Genomic DNA, 19,789 nt, shown 5'->3' with positions numbered 1-19,789 from the left:
TTGAGAAAGTTTTTCTATGGGTGAAATATGTCAACTGAGTAACAGTGTGGTTAGTGCTGTAGTTGATTGCATCCTACAAAAGTACCTTAATTCCTCATGACCTGGTTATCAGCTGTTAATTTGGGAGTAACGCTTTGATTAATAAAACGGTCGATTTAGGACAATAGTCTTTGTTGGTTGTATTTCCTTTTGTGAATTAAGTATTTTGCCTATTAAAATTTTACTATGTTTTTCTCTACATTTTTATAAGAGTTTTTCTTGGAGTAATTAATCTTTTGTTATATTTGCTGCAGGTAGCCTCTCCCAAGCCATTTGGTTTATTTTCATGCTTTCCTTTTACTGAATACTATCTCTTTCCCACTATAGGTTCGCAATTCAGATCCTAATGATCCAAATAGAGAAATGGTTGTTCAACTGCTAGATGACTTTAAGATATCAGGAGTTAATGGAACACGTATCCTTTTAAGAATCTATTTGAAAATAAATCATAAATTAACTTTATCCTAAAGAAAGGAACCAGATTTGTATAAACAACGTTAGTCTCTTTTCTCAAGGCAAACCATAATCAAATTACTTTCTTGTGAATTTCTGAACACAGATGTGAATTATGTCTGTCTTTGCAAGTTGTGATTTTTCAGGGTATTGCTTTAGGGTTTTTCAAACCCTGTTCAGCCACATCAAACCAAAGTCAAAAGAAGGACGTTTTTAGAAAATAGCCTTGTGTTACTAAGTAAAGGTTCTATGATTTTTATCAATTAGCACAGAAATTTTAATGGAAGTAATTTTTCATGATAAATACTGGGTAAACAAGAATTTAACACATTGTATTATCTACCAAGCCTCTAAATTGAAGAGGCTGTGCATGCAAGGTCAATGCTTAGAATCTAAACAGGTGTGGTTGTTCACATTCTGTCATAATGAAAAACTGACTTGTTTTATGTTTTTATCTGCATTCTTAGAATTTTAGAGTTGGAAGGAACCTTAACTGATTTTCTTTACAAGTTAATACCAGAGCAACATTCACTGAGCTAATTGAAAGGTTGTTGGAACAGCTATGTTTATAAAAGTCTATCACATTTTTCAGAACAAAAGATAGACTCTCCACTCTGAGTAAGACTGAAGAGTCTAAAACTACCTGTTCATAAACTGTTAGGTTGGGGCAAAAGTAATTGCGGTTTTTGTGATTTTTTTTTTTTTAACCTTTTAAACCACAGTGGCTTTTGCACCAACCTAATATAAATGTAAAGGAAAGACATTTCATATATCATTGTATTTCCCTGCATGTTTAGCTTCTCTTAACATACATTCTTAATTACAAGTGATCTTTTTTAAGGAGGCAGGCAACATACGGCTCTGTAGTATCTTGTGGACTATGGTAAGAGATTGGAACAGAGAAGCAAGAGAGGATGAGAAAGCAGAGAATAGGTGATAATGTGAAAAGATTTTATGTATCATTCTGAAGTTAGTTGTGAGTTATTTCCTTGAAGAAGTAAAAATCACATACCCTCGATCTCTAAGGAAAGCTGCTAGAAGAATCATCCTTTTTTAAAATGTATTTATTTTCGGGGCTGGGGCGCAGCTCACAGTGGCCCATGTGGGGATCGAACCAGCAACCTTGGTGCCACCAGCACCATGCTCTAAGTAGCTGAGCTAACTGGCCACCCAGAATTAATTGCATTTTAAAACAGCATCTTGTGTCTATTATGGTCACTTTTTAGATGTGTGTGTGTGTGTGTGTGCAAATTATTATGACTAACCAAGAAATAAAAACATACACAGGATCTCATGATGGCCATTAAATTGTACCCGTTATTTGATTTCATTATATTTGTCATTGTACCAAATTTCTCTACTAACTTGGGAAGGTTACAGATAAAACTGTAAAAATTTTCTAAATGGTCTCCTCAGTAATGCTGAGTGATTTTATCTGACCCAAAGCAAGAAGGCTTTTTTTAAATCATTGAAGTGTCTTAGTATATTTATTTCACTTTCAAGTTCCAAGATACTTTCCAAACATTACCTTACCAGCCGGTTTCTGTGTAGTTTCTATCCACTAAATCCCTATTTTATTAATTTTTCCCTTTGTCCTTAGCCATTTCTCTCTGCCCTTCCTCCTACTTAACTCAGCTCTCCTGGCTGCTCCATTATTTGCCACTAGAGATTGAAAAGGATAAAACTCAGCACTGAGTTAAGGGTTAGTGGCTTATGTCATTCTCCTGCCCCTAATCTCTTCACAACACAGGCATACCTGCATGGAACTATATACAGATATCTGTTTTTTCCTTTGTATACTGCTTTCCCTGGAGCACTGTCCTTTCTCATATTGAAATATAAAGGACCCTGAGCTAGAAAGTTATGTAGACTTCAATATAAATTGGTTCATTCTACTTCCATAGATGGTAAGGGGAAGGGAGTAATTAAGAAAGAAGGGACCAACTGGTCTATATATAATACTGATGTTAGCCAGGGAGTGCCATTATTGGCCACCTATGTTACCTACTATGTCTTAGGATGCTTTTTCTTTTCTACTGTGTATTTTGCCTCTTGTTAGCTCCTATTGTTCAAAATGTACTCTAAATGTGGCTCTTAATTAGTTTTCAGCCCTTTGGTTTTTTCTTTATACCATCTCCCCAAGAAATATTTTTTCATATATCCTTTTGATGTTTTATTCAATTCTTTTTGTGTTTTAAACTACTAAATGTTTGGTCATTTTAATATCACTGCCTACAAATTAAAACATTGTTGCCAAATTGCAGTGCTTTTCTCATCAAATAAAAGTTAAAATTAAAGTTAGGAACATAAGAAAACTTAAAAACTGGTTGGTTTGTTTGTTAAACAATCTGCATTTTTTTAAATTCTGTTTTGGTATATTTCATGTAAATAAAAATAGAATAGTTGAATGAATTCCCACAGAACCCATTACCCATTTCAGGCATTATCAACTCATAGCCATGATTGTTTTGTGGCCAATCTTAGATATATTATTTCATCTATAACTATTTTAGAATGTATCTCCAAAAGACAAGGAGTCTTTTAAAATATAATCTCAACACAATCATACCTAACAAAATTGGGACCAATTTCTTAGTCATCTGGTATCTAGTCAATGTTTCAGTCTCCAGATATTTCATACTTTTTATTTTTTCTTACAGTTTTTTTATTCTTACTTGAGTCAGATCCGCATAAGGTCATTGACAGTTTTCTTTATTATTTGGTACGTCAAGATGTTTCAGGCCCATCTTGTACATTTCCTGTCCAAACCTGGAATCATCCATCTCTTTAAGAAGCCCTACCTCCTTTTTGTGGGAAATGTTGAACAGAATCGAAGCATTAGGAGTACACTTCGCTACTGGGTTGGTCATTGCGGTTACTTGTATGATTTATTGATCTATTGTAAAGAGCAGTGCTTTCCTTACTCTCCCTTTGCGTCACAGTAGCCCCACAGCTTACTGTTGAAGGTGGGTGGGTTGGTTGGTTTGGTTGGATTATTTTTTTTCTCTTGTGTTTTTCATTTTGTATAGTTTCTATTGCTATTCCTTCAAGTTCACTAATCTTTTTTGTTCTGCAGTGCCTAAGCTGCTGTTTATCCCATCCAGTGTATTTTTCATCTCTCACGTGTGCTTTTCATCTCAGAAGTTCAATTTAGGTCTCTTTTTGATATCTTCTATGTCTTTACTTTTCAATGTATGAAATATGCTATAACTAATTTTCTTGTTTGCTAATTATCTGTGTTCTGGGTCAGTTTCAAATAATTTTCAAATACGTTTTCCTGCATATTTGCTGCCTGGTAATCTTGTGCTTTTTTTTTTTAATTGAGTTATAATTGATACATAACACTATTAGTTTTGGGTTCAACATAATAATACACAATACAGTATTGTTAACTATAGTCACCGTGCTGCACATTACATCCCCAGGACTTACTCTTCTTATAACTGGAAGTTTGTTCCTTTTGACCATCTTGACCCATTTCCTCCATCCCCCACCCCACCTCTGGCAACCACCAATCTGCTCTTTATAAGTTTGGGTTTTGTTTTCTTTTTTTTTAGATTCCACATATAAGTGAAATAATCCAGAATTTGTCTTTCTCTGACTTATTTCACTTGCCATAATGCCCTTAAGGTCTATCCATATTGTCACAAATGGCAGGATTTCCTTTTATGGCTGAATAATATTCCCTTGTGTGTATAATATTTCATTGTGTGTACCACTTCTTCATCCATTCGTCGTTGATGGACACTTAGGTTATTTCCATGTGTTGACATTGTAGTAATGCTGCAATGATATGGGGGTACACTTATCTATTTGACATAGTGTTTTTGTTCCCTTCAGATAAATACCCAGAAGTGGAATTGCTGGATCATATCATAGCTCTCTTAATTTTTTGAGGAATCTCCATACTGTTTTCTATAGTGGCTGCACCAATTTTACATTCCCACCAGCAGCAGTGTTCCCTTTTCTCCAACATGTGTTATCTCTCGTCTTTTTTATAATAGCCATTCTAACAGGTGTGAGGTGATATCTCATTGTGGTTTGGATTTGCATTTCCCTGATGATAATGATGTTGAGCATCTTTTCTTTTTTTTTTTTAATTAAATTTATTGGGGTGACAATTGTTAGTAAAATTACATAGATTTCAGGTGTACAATTCTGTATTACATCATCTATAAATCCCATTATGTGTTCATCACCCAGAGTCAGTTCTCCTTCCATCACCATATATTCGATCCCCCTTACCCTCATCTCCCACTCCCCACCCCCCGCCCCCCTTACCCTCTGGCAACCACTAAACTATTGTCTGTGTCTATGAGTTTCTGTTTCTCATTTGTTTGTCTTGTTCTTTTGTTGTTTTTGGTTTATATACCACATATCAGTGAAATCACATGGTTCTCTGCTTTTTCTGTCTGACTTGTTTCGCTCAGCATTACTCGTTGAGCATCTTTTCATATTGGCCATCTGTATGTCTTCTCTAGGAAAATGTCTGTTCAGACCCTCTGCATATTTTTTAATTGGATTGGGGTTTTTTCTATTGAGTTGTGTAAGTTCTTTATATACTTAGGATATTGGCCCCTTATCAGATATACGGTTTACAAATATTTTCTCCCATTTCATAGGTTGCCTTTTCATTTGGTTGATGGTTTCCTTTGCTCTGCAGAAGATTTTGTTGATGTGGTCCCACTTGTTTTGTTTTGCTTTTGTTGCCTTTGCTTTTGGTATCAAATCCAAAAAAATCGTCACCAAGACCAATGTCAAGGAGCTTACCACCTATGTTTTCTTATAAGAGTTTTATGGGTTCAGATCATACATTCAAGTCTTTTGAGTTGATTTTTGGATGTGGTGTAAGATAGTGATCCAGTGGTCTTCTTGCATGTGACTGTCTGCTTTTCCCAACACCATTTATTGGAGAGATTGTCCTTTCCGCATTGTATAATCATGGCTTTTCTGTCTTAAATTAATGGACCTTATATATGTGTGGGTTGATTTCAGGCCTATGACTATGAGTTTTTCTAGTCTTTTTGAGAACTCACACTGTTGGTACCTTGTGAGAATGCTGGGCACTATTCCCTCTGATCCTTCTAGATGATTTCTGTCTGCCTCTGCTAGTTTCTTCATGTACCTGAGCTGATTACTGCGCTGCCAAATACTTGAGACGGTCCTTCTGCAGCTCTCTCCTCTCCGGCACCTGGTTCTACAGCTGCCGCAGTCTCTCGAGACGCCCCGTTCCGTCTGTTTAACTTCAGTGGTCTGCCTGGAAAGGCTCAAGGCAGTGAGACGGGACGAGTGGAGGGTTCAGCTCATTTATTTCTCTTCCCTCAGGATTGCCTGATGTCCAAGGTCTTTAAATCTGTTGTTTTATGTATTTTGTCTGCTTTTGTTGTCATTGTTGTTTCAAGCAAGAGGGTAATCCAGTCCTGGTGTTCCATCTTGGCTGAAGCAGAAGTTTCTAGGTGTATGTTTAACTCTTAAGGAATGACCAGTCAGTTTTCCAAAGTGGTTGTACCTTTTTACACTTCTGCTAGCATCATAAGAGAATTCTAATTGCTCCACATCCTCACCTACGATTGGTCGTGTTAGTCTTTTTATTTTAGTCATTCTAGTGGTTTGAAATAGTATCTTACTGGAATTTTGATTTGTGTTTCCCTGATGTAGTCATGTCCCTTTAATCTTCTTTAATTTAGAACAGTTCTTTCCTCTCATGGCATTAACTTTTGTTTTCCTTTAGGATCCAGGCCAGTTGTTTTGTCCCGTGATTTGGATTTGTCTGATTGTTCCCTTACGATTAAAATTGAGGTTAGTCATTTTGGTCAAGTATGCTACATGGATGATTTTTTGTTTTTCTCAATGTGTTACATCAGAGGGCACATAAATTTGTGCTTATCACTAGTGGTGATAAGTTTGATCAGTTGGTTAGGGCAGTGTCTTCCAAATTTCCCTGTTTAAAGTACCATTTTTCTTTTATAATCAGTAAGCAGTGTGTGGGGTGACACTGTGACACATAATTTTTCCCAACTGTCTTTCATTCAGTAGTTTTAGTATTCATTGATTCTTCCCTAAATTAGTTATTACTATAGTTATTGTAAAACGGTTGTTTTCTATTTCTATCATACTTTGTATATTTATTACTTGACTTTTTCTCTAAAAGAAGGCATTTCCCTCCCCCCAACACACTTATTTTTAGTATTCGTTTGGACTCATTCTACTTTTAATTTATAAGTTAATTCATATCCTCACTCTTTAAATGTTCTCAACTTTGGTTAGTAGCATCCTCTTGAAACTGGTTCCTATTTCTTCCTGACATGTTCCCTGACTTGGCACAGCACGGTTTTCCAGGTGTGCCCTGGATTCGGCTGTTTCTTCAAGGAACCCAGGTTTTTCTTTAGTGGAGAATCTTCTTGAAAACAGAAGTCTGGGCACTAGGTCAGTATTACATAATGCGTGGCTTGACTTTCGAATTTATGTAGAAGCTTCCAGAGGTGGAAGATGCCAACATCTTTCTTCTAAAATTCCTGCAGTGCCCTGCATACTGTTAGGCTCAGAATATTCCTCTGTGTGGCGTGAGTGGGATGTTCACGCAGAGAGGAGTGTGGTAGCACCAGCGTCAGGGTTAGTTCTGTAAACTACAGAGCATAAAGCAAGGCAGCTTCCTGCTTTTCAAAAATGTTGACATTTGTGTGTTTATGGCTAAGTCTTGGTACATTGTATTCTGTAGTTAAAGCAGAATTTGTTTGTCCTGCTTTGAGACTGAGTAGGAGTTGTTACCCTGGACCTTAGTTTTGATATCAGGGAAGAAAGTCTAATCAGCTTAAGCCTAGTGCTTTCAAGAATCACATGTACATGTTTCACTTTTTCTTGTACCACTGAGTGTTTTAAGTGCATAGTTTTATCAGTAAACCAATCCCCAGAATTTTCTATTTCTTGGATGTTTTCAGTGACTAAAGCATTAATTAACCTTTGAGGTTTCAGAATATTGACATTATTTTTTTAGTCGAGCTCTATAACTTTTTATACTGAAAGAATAATACCGTAACAGTTTCATTGGGGTGGGACACATCTTGCCTTCCTTTTCCTCCTTAACGAACTTCTAGATATCTGCATGGTGTTTGAAGTTTTGGGACATCATCTGCTCAAGTGGATCATCAAGTCCAATTATCAAGGGCTTCCACTGCCTTGTGTCAAGAAAATTATTCAGCAAGTATGTATCTTACTACCATGTTTCCCTGAAAACAAGACCTAGCCGGACCATCATCTCTAATGCATCTTTTGGAGCAAAAATTAATATAAGACCTGGTCTTACTTTAATAAAGACCGGGTCTTATATAATATAATACAATGTAATATTAATTCTTATATATTATATTAATTTTTGCTCCAAAAGACGCATTAGAGCTAATGGTCTGGCTAGGTTTTATTTTTGGGGAAACACGGTATTGTCTATGTGGTGATTTTTTTTTTTTTATACTCATAAGCATCAGGAATTTTCCTATTTCCAATAGAACTTTTATTTTAAAACTAGGTTGTTTTCAATGCTAAAACTGTTTTATTCAGCTGCTAGGGCTTATTGTGTTTATTCTGTTTTTAAATGTTTTAGCATAACCATTTTTCCCCAGGTTCATCTCCTATGATAATTATTAGAGGGAAGCTGGGTGCAGTTCCTGATTTTGGAAATTTGGAATCCTTAATCCAGAAGTTCTGGTTGCAAATACTGATTCCATATTAATAGAGAATTGCTATGTCAAATTATTGCCATCTCTATATATAACATTATTCACAGACATTTTCTAATATTCTGAATAGCTTTCAGCGTACAACAAAGAAGTTTACTATCAGGAAAATATTAATACTTCAAAGGGCAAATCATTTGTTTGGATAGTGTGTTTTGGTGGACAGAGCTCCCAACTGGGAAGCAAGAGACCTCCCTTCTTTATCAAGGAAATTTGAATAAAAAGATATCTAAATTTTTTTCATCACCTTTATTTTGACACTAACCTCCAAATAGAATTAGCTTGGTAAAACTTGGAAGAACTTTTGTATTATAAATAAACTCTTGTCTGTTCATAGTTTACAATTAATCTTTCTGAGGAGGTTACTTTGTGCTTTACAAAAATTGCTTTATTCTCTGGAAAACTACCATATCGTTTTTATATTTGTTTTACATGCTCTATGGTGATTTCTTCTTTCTGCAGAAAGACTAGTATTTCGTGTTTGCAAGTCTACTGCTCTGTCCCTATCCAGGTGTTACAGGGTCTGGATTACTTACACACCAAGTGCCGGATCATCCACACCGACATTAAGCCAGAAAACATCTTGTTGTCCGTGAATGAGCAGTACATCCGGAGGCTGGCAGCAGAAGCAACAGAATGGCAGCGATCTGGAGCTCCTCCACCTTCTGGATCTGCAGGTATGTTTTCTTTGGGGAAGTTAAGAGAAGTTTCTTTCTTTCTTTTTTTTTTTTTTAGATTGTTATTAAAAATATAGCTATCATATTAGTTTCGGGGTACACCATAGTTATTCAACATTTATATACCTAAAGATGTGATCACCATGATAAGTCCAGCAACCTTCTGACACTACCACGCTATCACAATATTATTGACTAGGTTCCCTATACATTACATTCCCATGACTTATTTGTTTTATACCTGGAAATTTGAACCTCTTATTCCCCTTTACCTTCCCCCCCTTTTTTAATTTTTCAGTTACAGTTGACATTCAGTATTTTCTATTAATTTCACATGTACAGCATAGTGGTTAGACCTTTGTATAATGTAACAGGTATTCCCCTTATTAATCTAGTACCCACCTGGCATTATACATAGTTATTACCATATTATTGACTATATTCCCTGTGCTTTACATCCCCATGACTATTTTGTAACTACCAATTTCTTCTTCTTAATGCCTTCACCTTTTTCACCCTGCCCCCCAATGTCCTCCCATCCATCATCCGGAGAAATCTAGTACCCATTTGACACCATATTGTTAAAGAGAAGTTTCTATTTTTACTCTATTACCAGACAGTTAAGTGAAGCACCACTCATTCATTTAACAATAAGATACAGTAAGTACTTATGTGTAAGAAAATAGTCGAAGCCCTCAAATGACTTCTTGATATTGCTTCCATATAGGAAGGAGATGACTAAAAATTATGTCTTTGAGGTACAGATATATTGTACAGTTGACCATGAACTATTCAAGAGTTAGGTGCACTGACACCCCCACCCCACCCCACCACACATTCAGAAATTCACTTTGTTAACCAAAAATTGTCATGGCCGGTAACTTTTCTAAAAGAAAGGGTTTGTTGAGCCACATGCTCACCAGAAAAGGACCAGGTCCTGGGGCATGCGGTCTAAATCACCAGCAGGGCTGGTTGGAGAAGACGGTATGTCCACCGCCCTGGAATTGATGAGGCTCTTCTGTGCAAACGGCTTGGGGAAGAAAGACGTAAGTTGATTTGAAAGAATTTACACTGGCTGTAGATAAAGGGGGTGGGAGAAGGTGCCGCGGGGCTGGTTCTGGGATAGGTGTGGAGTCTATAAGGACTGGTCGTGGGCGGTAATGGTGGCGCCTGCTAGTCGGCTCTTCAGCTGTTCTCTCAGAAATAGCCTCCTGGTGGGTAAGTGCAAAAGTTTCAGTGTACCTTCAGGAATGTTACCAGTCTATTGGGTTTGGCCTGCTGACTCCCTCCAAAATTAAACATTAATAGCCTACCAGTGACCAAAAGCCTTACTGAGAAAAAGTTTAACGTATATTTTGTATACTATGTGTTATATACTATAGTCTTATAATAAAACGAGAAAATATTAAGAAAATGATAAGAAACATACATTTATAGTATTTATTGAAAAGAGTCCTCAAGTAAGTGGCCCATTCAGTTCAAACCTGTGTTGTTCAAGGGTCAACTATATGTATAAGAGCTGATCCATGTTGTTTTATAATGTTTTCTCTTGTGTTTTGATGTCCATTTTTGATGTGTTTACCCCTTACCATGACCATAGATGCTCATTTATGGGAGTGTGACCTGTGTTGAGGCAAGATAATATTGCTATTAAGAGCTTGAGTTTAAGCACTGGAATGTACAGACCTGGTTTGAATCGTAGCTTTATCATTGGCTGGATGACCTTGGGCGAGTCAGTTGACTTCATTTTTTCTTATGCAGATGAAATTTCATATTAAAGCAGTTTGTAGTGTGCCATACTGTATTATGTGCTAAATAAATATTGGCTACTATGATTATTCTTTTCTCCATTTGAGATACAGATTTTAATTTTAGTAGTTTCATTATATTTGAGGAACTTGCCAGTTATCATAGGCTTCCTTTAAAAAGGAAAACTAAAGAAGTGGGAAATATGGAGAGTTTTCACTTGGCATAGAGTTTCATTTAAGTTCTAGAAATATTACACAACAATGTGAATATAGTTAATACTACTAAACTGTATACTTTAAATGGTCAAATGAGAAATTTTACATTATGTGTATTTTTACCACAATTTAAAAAAAAATTTTTTTCTTAAGGAAAACGGAAGATTCTACGTCCACCTAAGCTAAACTAATATATATCCATGACATGCTATATTAGCAAATTACTGTCGCTCTTGGTGCCACTCTTTTTTTAAAACTGACAAGTGCCAAGGGAAAGAATGGAGATGGGAGTCCTGGGTGGGCGTGAGGGGGTTTGTTGCCTATCATATTTTAAGCAGTACGTGGGAATGGCATGTTAACATTAATAGTGGAAACCAGAAATGGTGACTTCACTCTGCGTATATTGATGCTATCTGAAGAAGAACTTAATTTATTTAAACTTATTTTAAATTTGTCAGCTTCTGTGTATACATTGTTTGTTCTTTCTCAGTGTTGCTTCTACCAAAGTTGCTTACGTAGTTGTCTCTACAGTATAAACTGTACGAGAAAGATTTTTCACTATGGTAGGGTTTCTTATATGAGCCGTAGTTTATATTGCCTGCTGAATGCCAGGATTCTTACTTGGTTTTCTCTTCTTTTCAGTCAGTACAGCACCCCAGCCTAAACCAGTAAGTATAACGTGTTTCTATATTTGATTCTGAACTATGGGCAGTGGGCAGGGGTTCTTCTGTTATGGATGATCACAGTTTGTTTAGAGTTTGAAAACCAAAGAAAAAACTACTCCTGCGCGTCTATAATTTTCTCCAGTCAATTCCCATGCATCTTCCGCACGTTTGTACTGGTGAGACGTCTATAAATTTGAGTGTGTCTGAGAGTACACCAGGCCCACAAACTGCTCAGAGGACCAAGACTTGTTGTTAATTTTGTTTTTATTTGGTTTCATAAGAGTATATACATTTTTTAAGTTAATGAAAAACTTAAGTGCTGTGTTAGGGAAGGAGTGAAATTTAATTAGGAAGTAATTAAAGTTAACAGTTATCTCCAACTGGGGGTAATGGATTAGCCACCTGAAGGCTTTATCTGTTTGTAATCTCCGCCCAGGCTGACAAAATGTCAAAGAATAAGAAGAAGAAATTGAAGAAGAAGCAGAAGCGCCAGGCAGAATTACTAGAGAAGCGAATGCAGGAAATTGAGGAAATGGAGAAAGAGTCGGGCCCTGGGCAAAAAAGACCAAACAAGCAAGAAGAATCAGAGAGTCCTGTTGAAACACCCTTGAAAGAGAACCCACCTAATAAAATGACCCAAGAAAAACTTGGTATAAATAGAGCATCACAAAAATTACTTTATAGCAAACTTTAACATTATTATTGTTATATAATATAGTGATTTAATGCATACAACACGCCTCTGGGGGTGTCCTTATCCAGTAAGAATACAGAACTTGTCGTAAATGTTAGGCAGGTGATATTCAAATGTAATTTCTAATTTCTCTCAGGAAATGCAACATAGACTTCGTTTAGCAATTGGATAAGGAAGACTTTGTCCTTCCTTAAATAGGTTTTAGATGTCCAGTTATGTTTTTATGTCACCCTGTGTAAGTTCTAGAAAATGTTGTAATCTTGAGAGGTTTTTCTGTTCTTTCATTCACACGCATACACATACATCCTTTTTGTCTGCTTGTTCCTTAGAAGAGTCAAGTACCGTTGACCAGGATCAAACACTTATGGAACGTGGTGTAGAGGGTGGTGAAGCAGAAATTAATTGCAATGGAGTAATTGAAATCGTTAATTATACTGAGAACAGTAATAAAGAAACATTGAGGCTTAAAGAGGATCTCCATAATGCTAATGACTGTGCTGTCCAAAATTTGAAGCAGGAAACTAGTTTCCTAAGCTCCCAAAATGGAGACAGCAGCACATCTCAAGAAACAGACTCTTGTACACCTGTTACCTCTGAGGTGTCAGATACCATGATGTGCCAGTCTGCATCGAATGTAGAGCAGTCATTCAGTGAGCAGGACATCAGTCAGCTTCAAGAAAGCATTCGAGCAGAGATCCCCTGTGAAGATGAGCAAGACCAAGAACATAATGGACCACTGGACAACAAAGGTACCTGTGCACACAGACTTCCCCAGGACTCCTTCCCTGCGTAACAGACATGAATTTCTAGACTAAAAGCACCATTGTTTTTGTAAATGTAGCTTTACAGCAGGTGTCCAAGTTACCTTCAATGTGTGAATCTGTAATAGCTAACTTTGAATTTTATTGGTCGTGTAATGGGTACACAGCATTTCACCTGTTGTTATGAAGGCAAAGGTTTTAATTCTGGAGACTTCAGGTGTTGCTGTGCTCCTTTTATCTTAGAAAAGTTACTGTAGGTGGCCAATTGGGGGCCTGATGTGTTACCTCAGAAAGTTTTATTAGCCTTTGGGTATTGCTGTATTCATTGAACAGTCTTACTGATGATACCTGTTGTCTGTAGGAAAATCCACTGCTGGAAATTTTCTTGTTAATCCCCTTGAGCCAAAAAATGCAGAAAAGCTCCAAGTGAAGATTGCTGATCTTGGAAATGCCTGCTGGGTGGTAAGTTAAACTTGTCTCAGTGCTTTGTTTTGAAGTGACTAGGAATAAATGAGAATTGGGACTTCATTGTGCTAAAAGAAAGCATCTTTCTTCAGTTCTGTACCCAGATTGCCAGTTAACATTTTAGTGAATATTTTTTCACCTTTTCTTTTAACCTTTGATCATGGAAAAGTTCAAATATATTTACAAAAGTAGAGTAAATGGTATAATGAAACAATCCTTCCACTCCGGTACCTGTCTCCCAGATTCAATAATGTCAGCTCCTGGCCAGTCTCGTTTTATCTATCTACTCATTCACGTTCGTACTCTCAATGCCTGTGTTCATACTTTGCCCCTTATTTTCAATATTGGCATCTAATTTATTGATTGTAAGTAACCTTTTAACTCACTTAATATATTGGACATTTTTCTTTGTAATCCAGAAAGTTTTTATCAAATTCAGTTAGTTACTTAGTATTCCCTATATAGTCTTCACACATTTTTGACAGCTCTTACGGATGAGCATCTTAGCTCGTGAATCTTTGTGTAGTTGTCCTTAGAATGTGTCTTAGATACGAAATTGCTAAGTCAGAAGTCGGGTGCTTTTTTTTTAAGGGGTTTTAGATGTATAGTGTCATATTAATATTGTTGTTTACTTAGTTAAGAATGGAGGGGTTTTTGCATTCTTTTTAATGGACATTTTAAATCTACAGTAGAATGATTTGCACATAAATGACATTACTCAGAGAGCCATATGCTTTGTAAACAGAAATGTTGAATGTTGAGGCAAAAACTCTGAGCTGTTGAAAATCATCTGTAATAGGTCTTATGTTTATACTTAGACTTCACATTCCCTATTCCATATGACATTCTGTACCTAATGGTTCATACCCAAGAAAGATCTCACTTCCAGTATTAATTCTAGAATAGTGTGATAACCTTTTAGAAAAAATGAAGTCAGAGCTTAGCACTGGTTGATAGGAAGGTGGAAAAGCTTTTCAAGCAGTTATAGTAGAATTCCTTCCTCATGCCCGTCTGGTCCAGGCCACCATGTGTTCTCATCTGGATGACTACAATAGTCTCGCTCGCTCTCCCTCTGCTTCCCTTGCCCCCTATAGACTGTTGTCAGCACAGCGATCAGAGTGGTCCTTTTAAGCGTCAATCAGGTCAGGTATTCTCAAAACCTTGCAAAATGAATGCCAAAGTCCTTACCATGTCCCCACACACCACCAAACCGAAAACTTAGTTCTGCCTGGAATTCTCCTCCCAAGACACTGTACAGTTCACTCCCTTCCTTATTTCACGTCCTATTCAGAGTCGTCTTATCAGAGAGATCTTCCCCTGAACACCTAACATCATCTGCAGGCCCCCACTCTCCAGACGCATATACACCTTCATTATGTTCATGGATTTTCTCTCTTTTCCTCTCCCCCCTCAAATTTGTGTTCTCCACAGTACTTATTACAATCTGATACTATATATTTGTTTGCTTAATATCACTCTGCCTAGAACGTATGTTCTGTCACAACAGATTTTTTTGTTGTTCACTGCTATTTCTATGATATTTACAACAGTGCCAGGTACATCGGAGGTGCTCAGTAAATATTTAAGTGAATGAATTTGTAGAGAAACATTGGTTCTGTAACAAATACCATGTGATACAATATCACATGTTTGTCAGTTTTCTGCCCACACCGTATTTCAAGCTTCTATGCCTTTATGTTTGGAACATGCTTTCCTTACCCATTGGGCACACTTTTCTTTATTCTGGTACAATCTTTCCTGTCAGTTTTGCTACAACAAAATTAATCTCTCTCTTTTTCAACTGTTACATGCATGTCTGTACCAAAATGACTTTACATTCTTTTCATTCATTCAGCAAAATAATTGGCACATAGTCTGACCTAGGCAGTAGGACACAGTGGTGCCCTAGACATTCTTGCTCTGCTGGGTCCTGGTCAAATCTCACACCTTGTTGGTGTCTGCAGCGTAGCAGCCTCTGTTGGTCAGTAACGCAGCTTTATGTGTTGGCATAAGAAACGCCCAAAGCTGTAGAGATTTTTTTATAAAAGTTTGAGTCAAACTGACAACACTGCCGGGAGCAAGATCTCCATACTTCACAGAATGACAGTTTGGCACTTTCTTTTCTACATGGGGAATTAAGGAGGGACCATAAGGAAGTTTACTTGAAGGTGGGAGAAAGCAAGGTGGGAATTGGATTACAGGATAGTTAGCAAAGACTATGTGCTCCGTTGAGGGTGGTTGTGCTTCAGAGAGGTCTGAAAAAGGCATTTCAAAGGTGAGTTAACCTAGATGCATAAGAACAGTGGACAGGGCTGGAAAGAAACCTTTTACTACAGAAACTATATGCCTGGGACGTGACCACCCACCATGACCTGCCCAGTTAGGAATTTATGATCAGGTCACCCTGGGAGGTTACTTTCAGTCACTAGACTTGTCAGGTTTATTATAGAGCCCCTTTTTCGTCACATACGTGATTTTCAAATAGCTTGATTCTTAAAAATATACTTTTACTCATCAGTTATACACGTACAAGTACATAGTTTAGAGACTGTTACATAGATTTTGATTCAAAAATCTATCCCCTCCCTTTGCCAATTTTTCACTCGCCACATAACAGTATTTACCTTCACGTCACTAATAACAACTTGGGTGTATTGCTCCCAATTCTTTTTTTCAATTTTAGATATTTCTTCCTCCTGAAAAGTAGGGCTTAACCAATATGAATTTTGGTAATTGGTTAGGTAATCATTCCATGTTTCCATTATTAGGTCTATAATGCTGTCTATCCTCAGCTGAACTGAGCACATATTATGATCCCTTCTGCCTAACACTTTTATTTGCTTGGTGTCTTTGTACACTTACCACTTAATTCAACCCCACACTTTTAGCCCGTGGTGTAAATACTTTAATACATACAAGTACCTTGGGTATTCTTTCAACTTTTTTTTCCTAAAGAGTCTTCTAATCTGTGTTTATCAGTTGGATTGCCCTGTAAGCCTGCTGCATTGCTGCCATTTAGGATATCCTTTCACTATCATCTTGGAGATTATTGTTTACTCCCTCTTTATATCCTGTTCTCTGTCTCTCTGATCTTCTTTCTTGGTTGTTTTTGTGCAGGTTTTGTTTGTTTGTTTTGAAGTACATCAACTTAACAGTAGAAAGGTGTGTGAGATTGGGCAGGCAGAGGGGAACCTTGCATGTCTGATAACATTTTCATTCTTTTACAGTCAGTGGCTATGTGTAAAGTTCTAAGTGGAATATCGTTTTCCCTCAGAACATTGGTTATTGATCCACTGTCTCCTGGTTTCCTGTCTTGTTGCTGCTGAATGAGACCATTGCCATTTCTGATTCTTGATCCTTTGCACGGAGCCTTTTCCCCTGTGGAAGTCAGTAGGATCGTCATTTCCCGGCAGAATGCCTCATTAGGTCTGTTTTCATCCATGATGTGTGCTAAGGACTCAGTATTGAACCTCTGGTTCTTTGGTTTTGGCTCTTTCCTGACTTCTTTTATTTATTTATTTTTTAATTCTCTTCTCTTTGGTCTCTGTTCTCTAGCTCTGAAATCTCGTTATTTAAATGTTAGACTTCCTCTGTAGATCTTGTTTTCTTACCTTTCTCTCCTTTTTTCTATCGTTTTGTTTTCTGGGAGACTTCTCAACTTGTTCTCAAAGCCTTATTTTATTTTGTTTCTTCTATTTTTACTTTCCAATAGTTTTTTGGTTGTCTGCTTATCTCAAAAGATATTATTTTTCCATTTTTGACATTTTCTTCTTCCTATATGGTATCGGTAGCCTTCTTTCTGTCTAGGATCACTAAACAAAGGACGGTGACCATGTGAAAGGAGTACTAGAAAACCATTTGGACGCTCGGCCTGGATGGCTCTTGTTGGCTGCTGTTCACCAGCGAATGATCTGTCTGGGCTGTGTCAGTTCCTCCTCAGATAGCAGGACCTGTGGATCTTACCTCTTGGATTGGTCATATTTCCCACAGAAGACTCACAGTCTTCCTCAGATCTCCTACCCAGAGAGGTCAATGCCTGGCTACTAGTGTTCTGGGCGTTGAGTTAAGCAAGAAATTACACCATACAGTTACACAGAGTCACTTAATTTCCCTGTCTTCAGAATGGTGCTCTCTGCTCATTTGTGCAGAGCGTCCTCCAGAGACCCTGTTTTACTCCAGAGAAAACCTCCAAGGGGTCTGCAGGCCAGGGGCAGGGGCAGTGAGACTGCATCACGCACTACGTTCTGGGGGTCTGTTTCTTTCAAAGACGTTTCAAAGCCGTCAGCCTGTGTTCAGCCCCACCTCACCCCTGTTTCCAGAGACACCTGATACCACCAATCCTGAGCCTTGGGGGGAGGAGTGCCATGGTGTATGCATCGCATTCCTTCTCAGCTTTTCACCAGTGGCTTCTTATTCAGCTTTCTTGGATCCACCAAGACATTCACCGATGATTTCTCTGCTTTCCTTTCCAATTCCTAGATTTTACTGCTCTGACGTCTTTGCCACTCTCTTGGTCAGCTTATGCTTTAGAAATGAACATTGGATTCTCTACTAAAATGGAGTTTCAGGAGTGAGTGGACTTGTGTGTGTGTATCCAATCCACCTTCTGTACTTTTGCTAAATCTTGACCTCATTATAAGGTGGTAATGAGGTGCAATAAATAAAGACAACTCCCTGGAACAACATGTCCATTTTTGTAAATGTATCTTATCACCTGCAATACATTCCCTATCTGAACCCATTATTTTTCTATAACACCTCTTCCCTCTAAGTCTCTTCATCTCTGTTTTTCTCAACAGACATCCAACCCTAAAGAAAGGCCTCTGCCACAAAGTTGCTTTTGGCTCTTCCTACTGTTTCCCACATCTAGCCATTGAATTTTTACATTCTGCTTTTTCTTTCCATGATTGTCCTTGGATTTAACTCTTTCCTCTCCTATTTCTACAACCATTGTTCAGATTTTCATTACTAAGCCTAAATTGGGCCACCAACCAGAAGGCTACAGGAATGATGTTTTCAGATGTCACATCAGTCTTCTTAGGGCGTACTCGCCTACTCACTAACACGCGGCGGTGCTGTCTTGTCAGCCAGGTAAAATCTGTGCCTTCACTTGTGGTGTTCCTTCTTCCTAGAGTACTTCTTGCTTTTTTTGGTCAGACTTTATCCAGTTTGGACCCAACCCTGTGGAGCTCTGGTCAGTGTTGGTTTTCTACCTAAAGCTTTCTCTACTTAATTTTCTCTCTTCACAAATGCCAGTCCTTGGTTTTGAATTTCAGTAGGGTTAGAGAATCATCTTCCACACTTTCTTGTACATGTTTTACTATTATCCAAATTTTGTTTCCTGTATATGACTCGTTCTAAGCTTCTTTTTTTATTTGTTTGTTTTTTAAGTTGTTGGCCTTTCAATCTTAGTTGTGGAGGGTGCTGTTCAGCTTCAAGTTGTTGTCCTTTCAGTCTTAGTTGTGGAGGGCGCAGCTCAGCTCCAGGTCCAGTTGCCGTTGCTAGTTGCAGGGGGCACAGCCCACCATCCCTTGCGGGAGTCGAGGAATTGAACTGGCAACCTTGTGGTTGAGAGCCCACTGGCCCATGTGGGAATCGAACTGGCAGCCTTTGGAGTTAGGAGCATGGAGCTCTAACTGCCTGAGCCACCGGGCCAGCCCCTCTAAGCTTCTTTTTTCTGTATTTTTTATTATGGAAAACTTCATACCTATACAAAAGTAGAGAGAAAAGAATAACAAACTCCTGTGTCGTCATACTAGTGTCACTCAGCCATTATCAACTCATTGCCAATTTATTTTCACCTATATCCCCACCCTGCCACCCCCTCCAAATTATTTGAAGTATATCCCAGGCATTTTATTTTCACAAATATGGCTTTTAAAAGATGATTTTAGGTAACTGTGTTGCTACTGTTACACCTAACGTTAATAATTCGCTAATAGCAAATATTCGGTCAGTTTTGCCAGTTAATCTCAAACATTTTTTAAATTTTGTTTGTTTGAAACAGTGTCCAAATAAAACCCATGAATGCAAAATTGGGTACTGTGTCTCTTTTTTATTTTTTTTTAATCAAAGTTTATTGGGGTAACAATGGTTAGTAAAGTTACATAGATTTCAGGTGTACAGTTCTGTAATACATCATCTATATCTCACATTGTGTGTTCACCACCCAGAGTCAGTTCTCCTTCCATCACCATATATTTGACCCCGTTTATCTTCTTCTGCAACCCCTCTTCCCTTACCCTCTGGTAACCCCTAAACTATGGGTACTGTGTCTCTTAAACTACTTTTATTACAGAGATTTTTCCCTTTTTTTCCCCATACAATTTATGTGTTAAAGA

General features: G+C 37.7%; 1 protein-coding gene across 3 annotated transcripts in view; it reads left to right on the top strand.

Moving 5' to 3' along the window:
- SRPK1 (SRSF protein kinase 1) overlaps window positions 1-19,789 on the top strand; it is a 64,464-nt gene that overhangs the window by 26,681 nt on the left and 17,994 nt on the right. For all 3 annotated transcript variants that reach the window (XM_074332855.1, XM_074332854.1, XM_019738815.2), the window contains 7 exons: window positions 367-454; window positions 7,587-7,693; window positions 8,734-8,899; window positions 11,506-11,531; window positions 11,965-12,178; window positions 12,552-12,971; window positions 13,345-13,445. In XM_074332855.1, coding sequence (XP_074188956.1) covers window positions 367-454; window positions 7,587-7,693; window positions 8,734-8,899; window positions 11,506-11,531; window positions 11,965-12,178; window positions 12,552-12,971; window positions 13,345-13,445 — 1,122 coding nt within the window. The remainder of the gene's footprint in view (window positions 1-366; window positions 455-7,586; window positions 7,694-8,733; window positions 8,900-11,505; window positions 11,532-11,964; window positions 12,179-12,551; window positions 12,972-13,344; window positions 13,446-19,789) is intronic.

This window comes from Rhinolophus sinicus, linkage group LG05 (assembly GCF_036562045.2).
Source record: "Rhinolophus sinicus isolate RSC01 linkage group LG05, ASM3656204v1, whole genome shotgun sequence".
Classification (NCBI taxonomy): domain Eukaryota; kingdom Metazoa; phylum Chordata; class Mammalia; order Chiroptera; family Rhinolophidae; genus Rhinolophus; species Rhinolophus sinicus.
The sequence above is the reverse complement of the archived record's forward strand: the minus strand, read 5'-3'. Positions and strand labels throughout refer to the sequence as shown.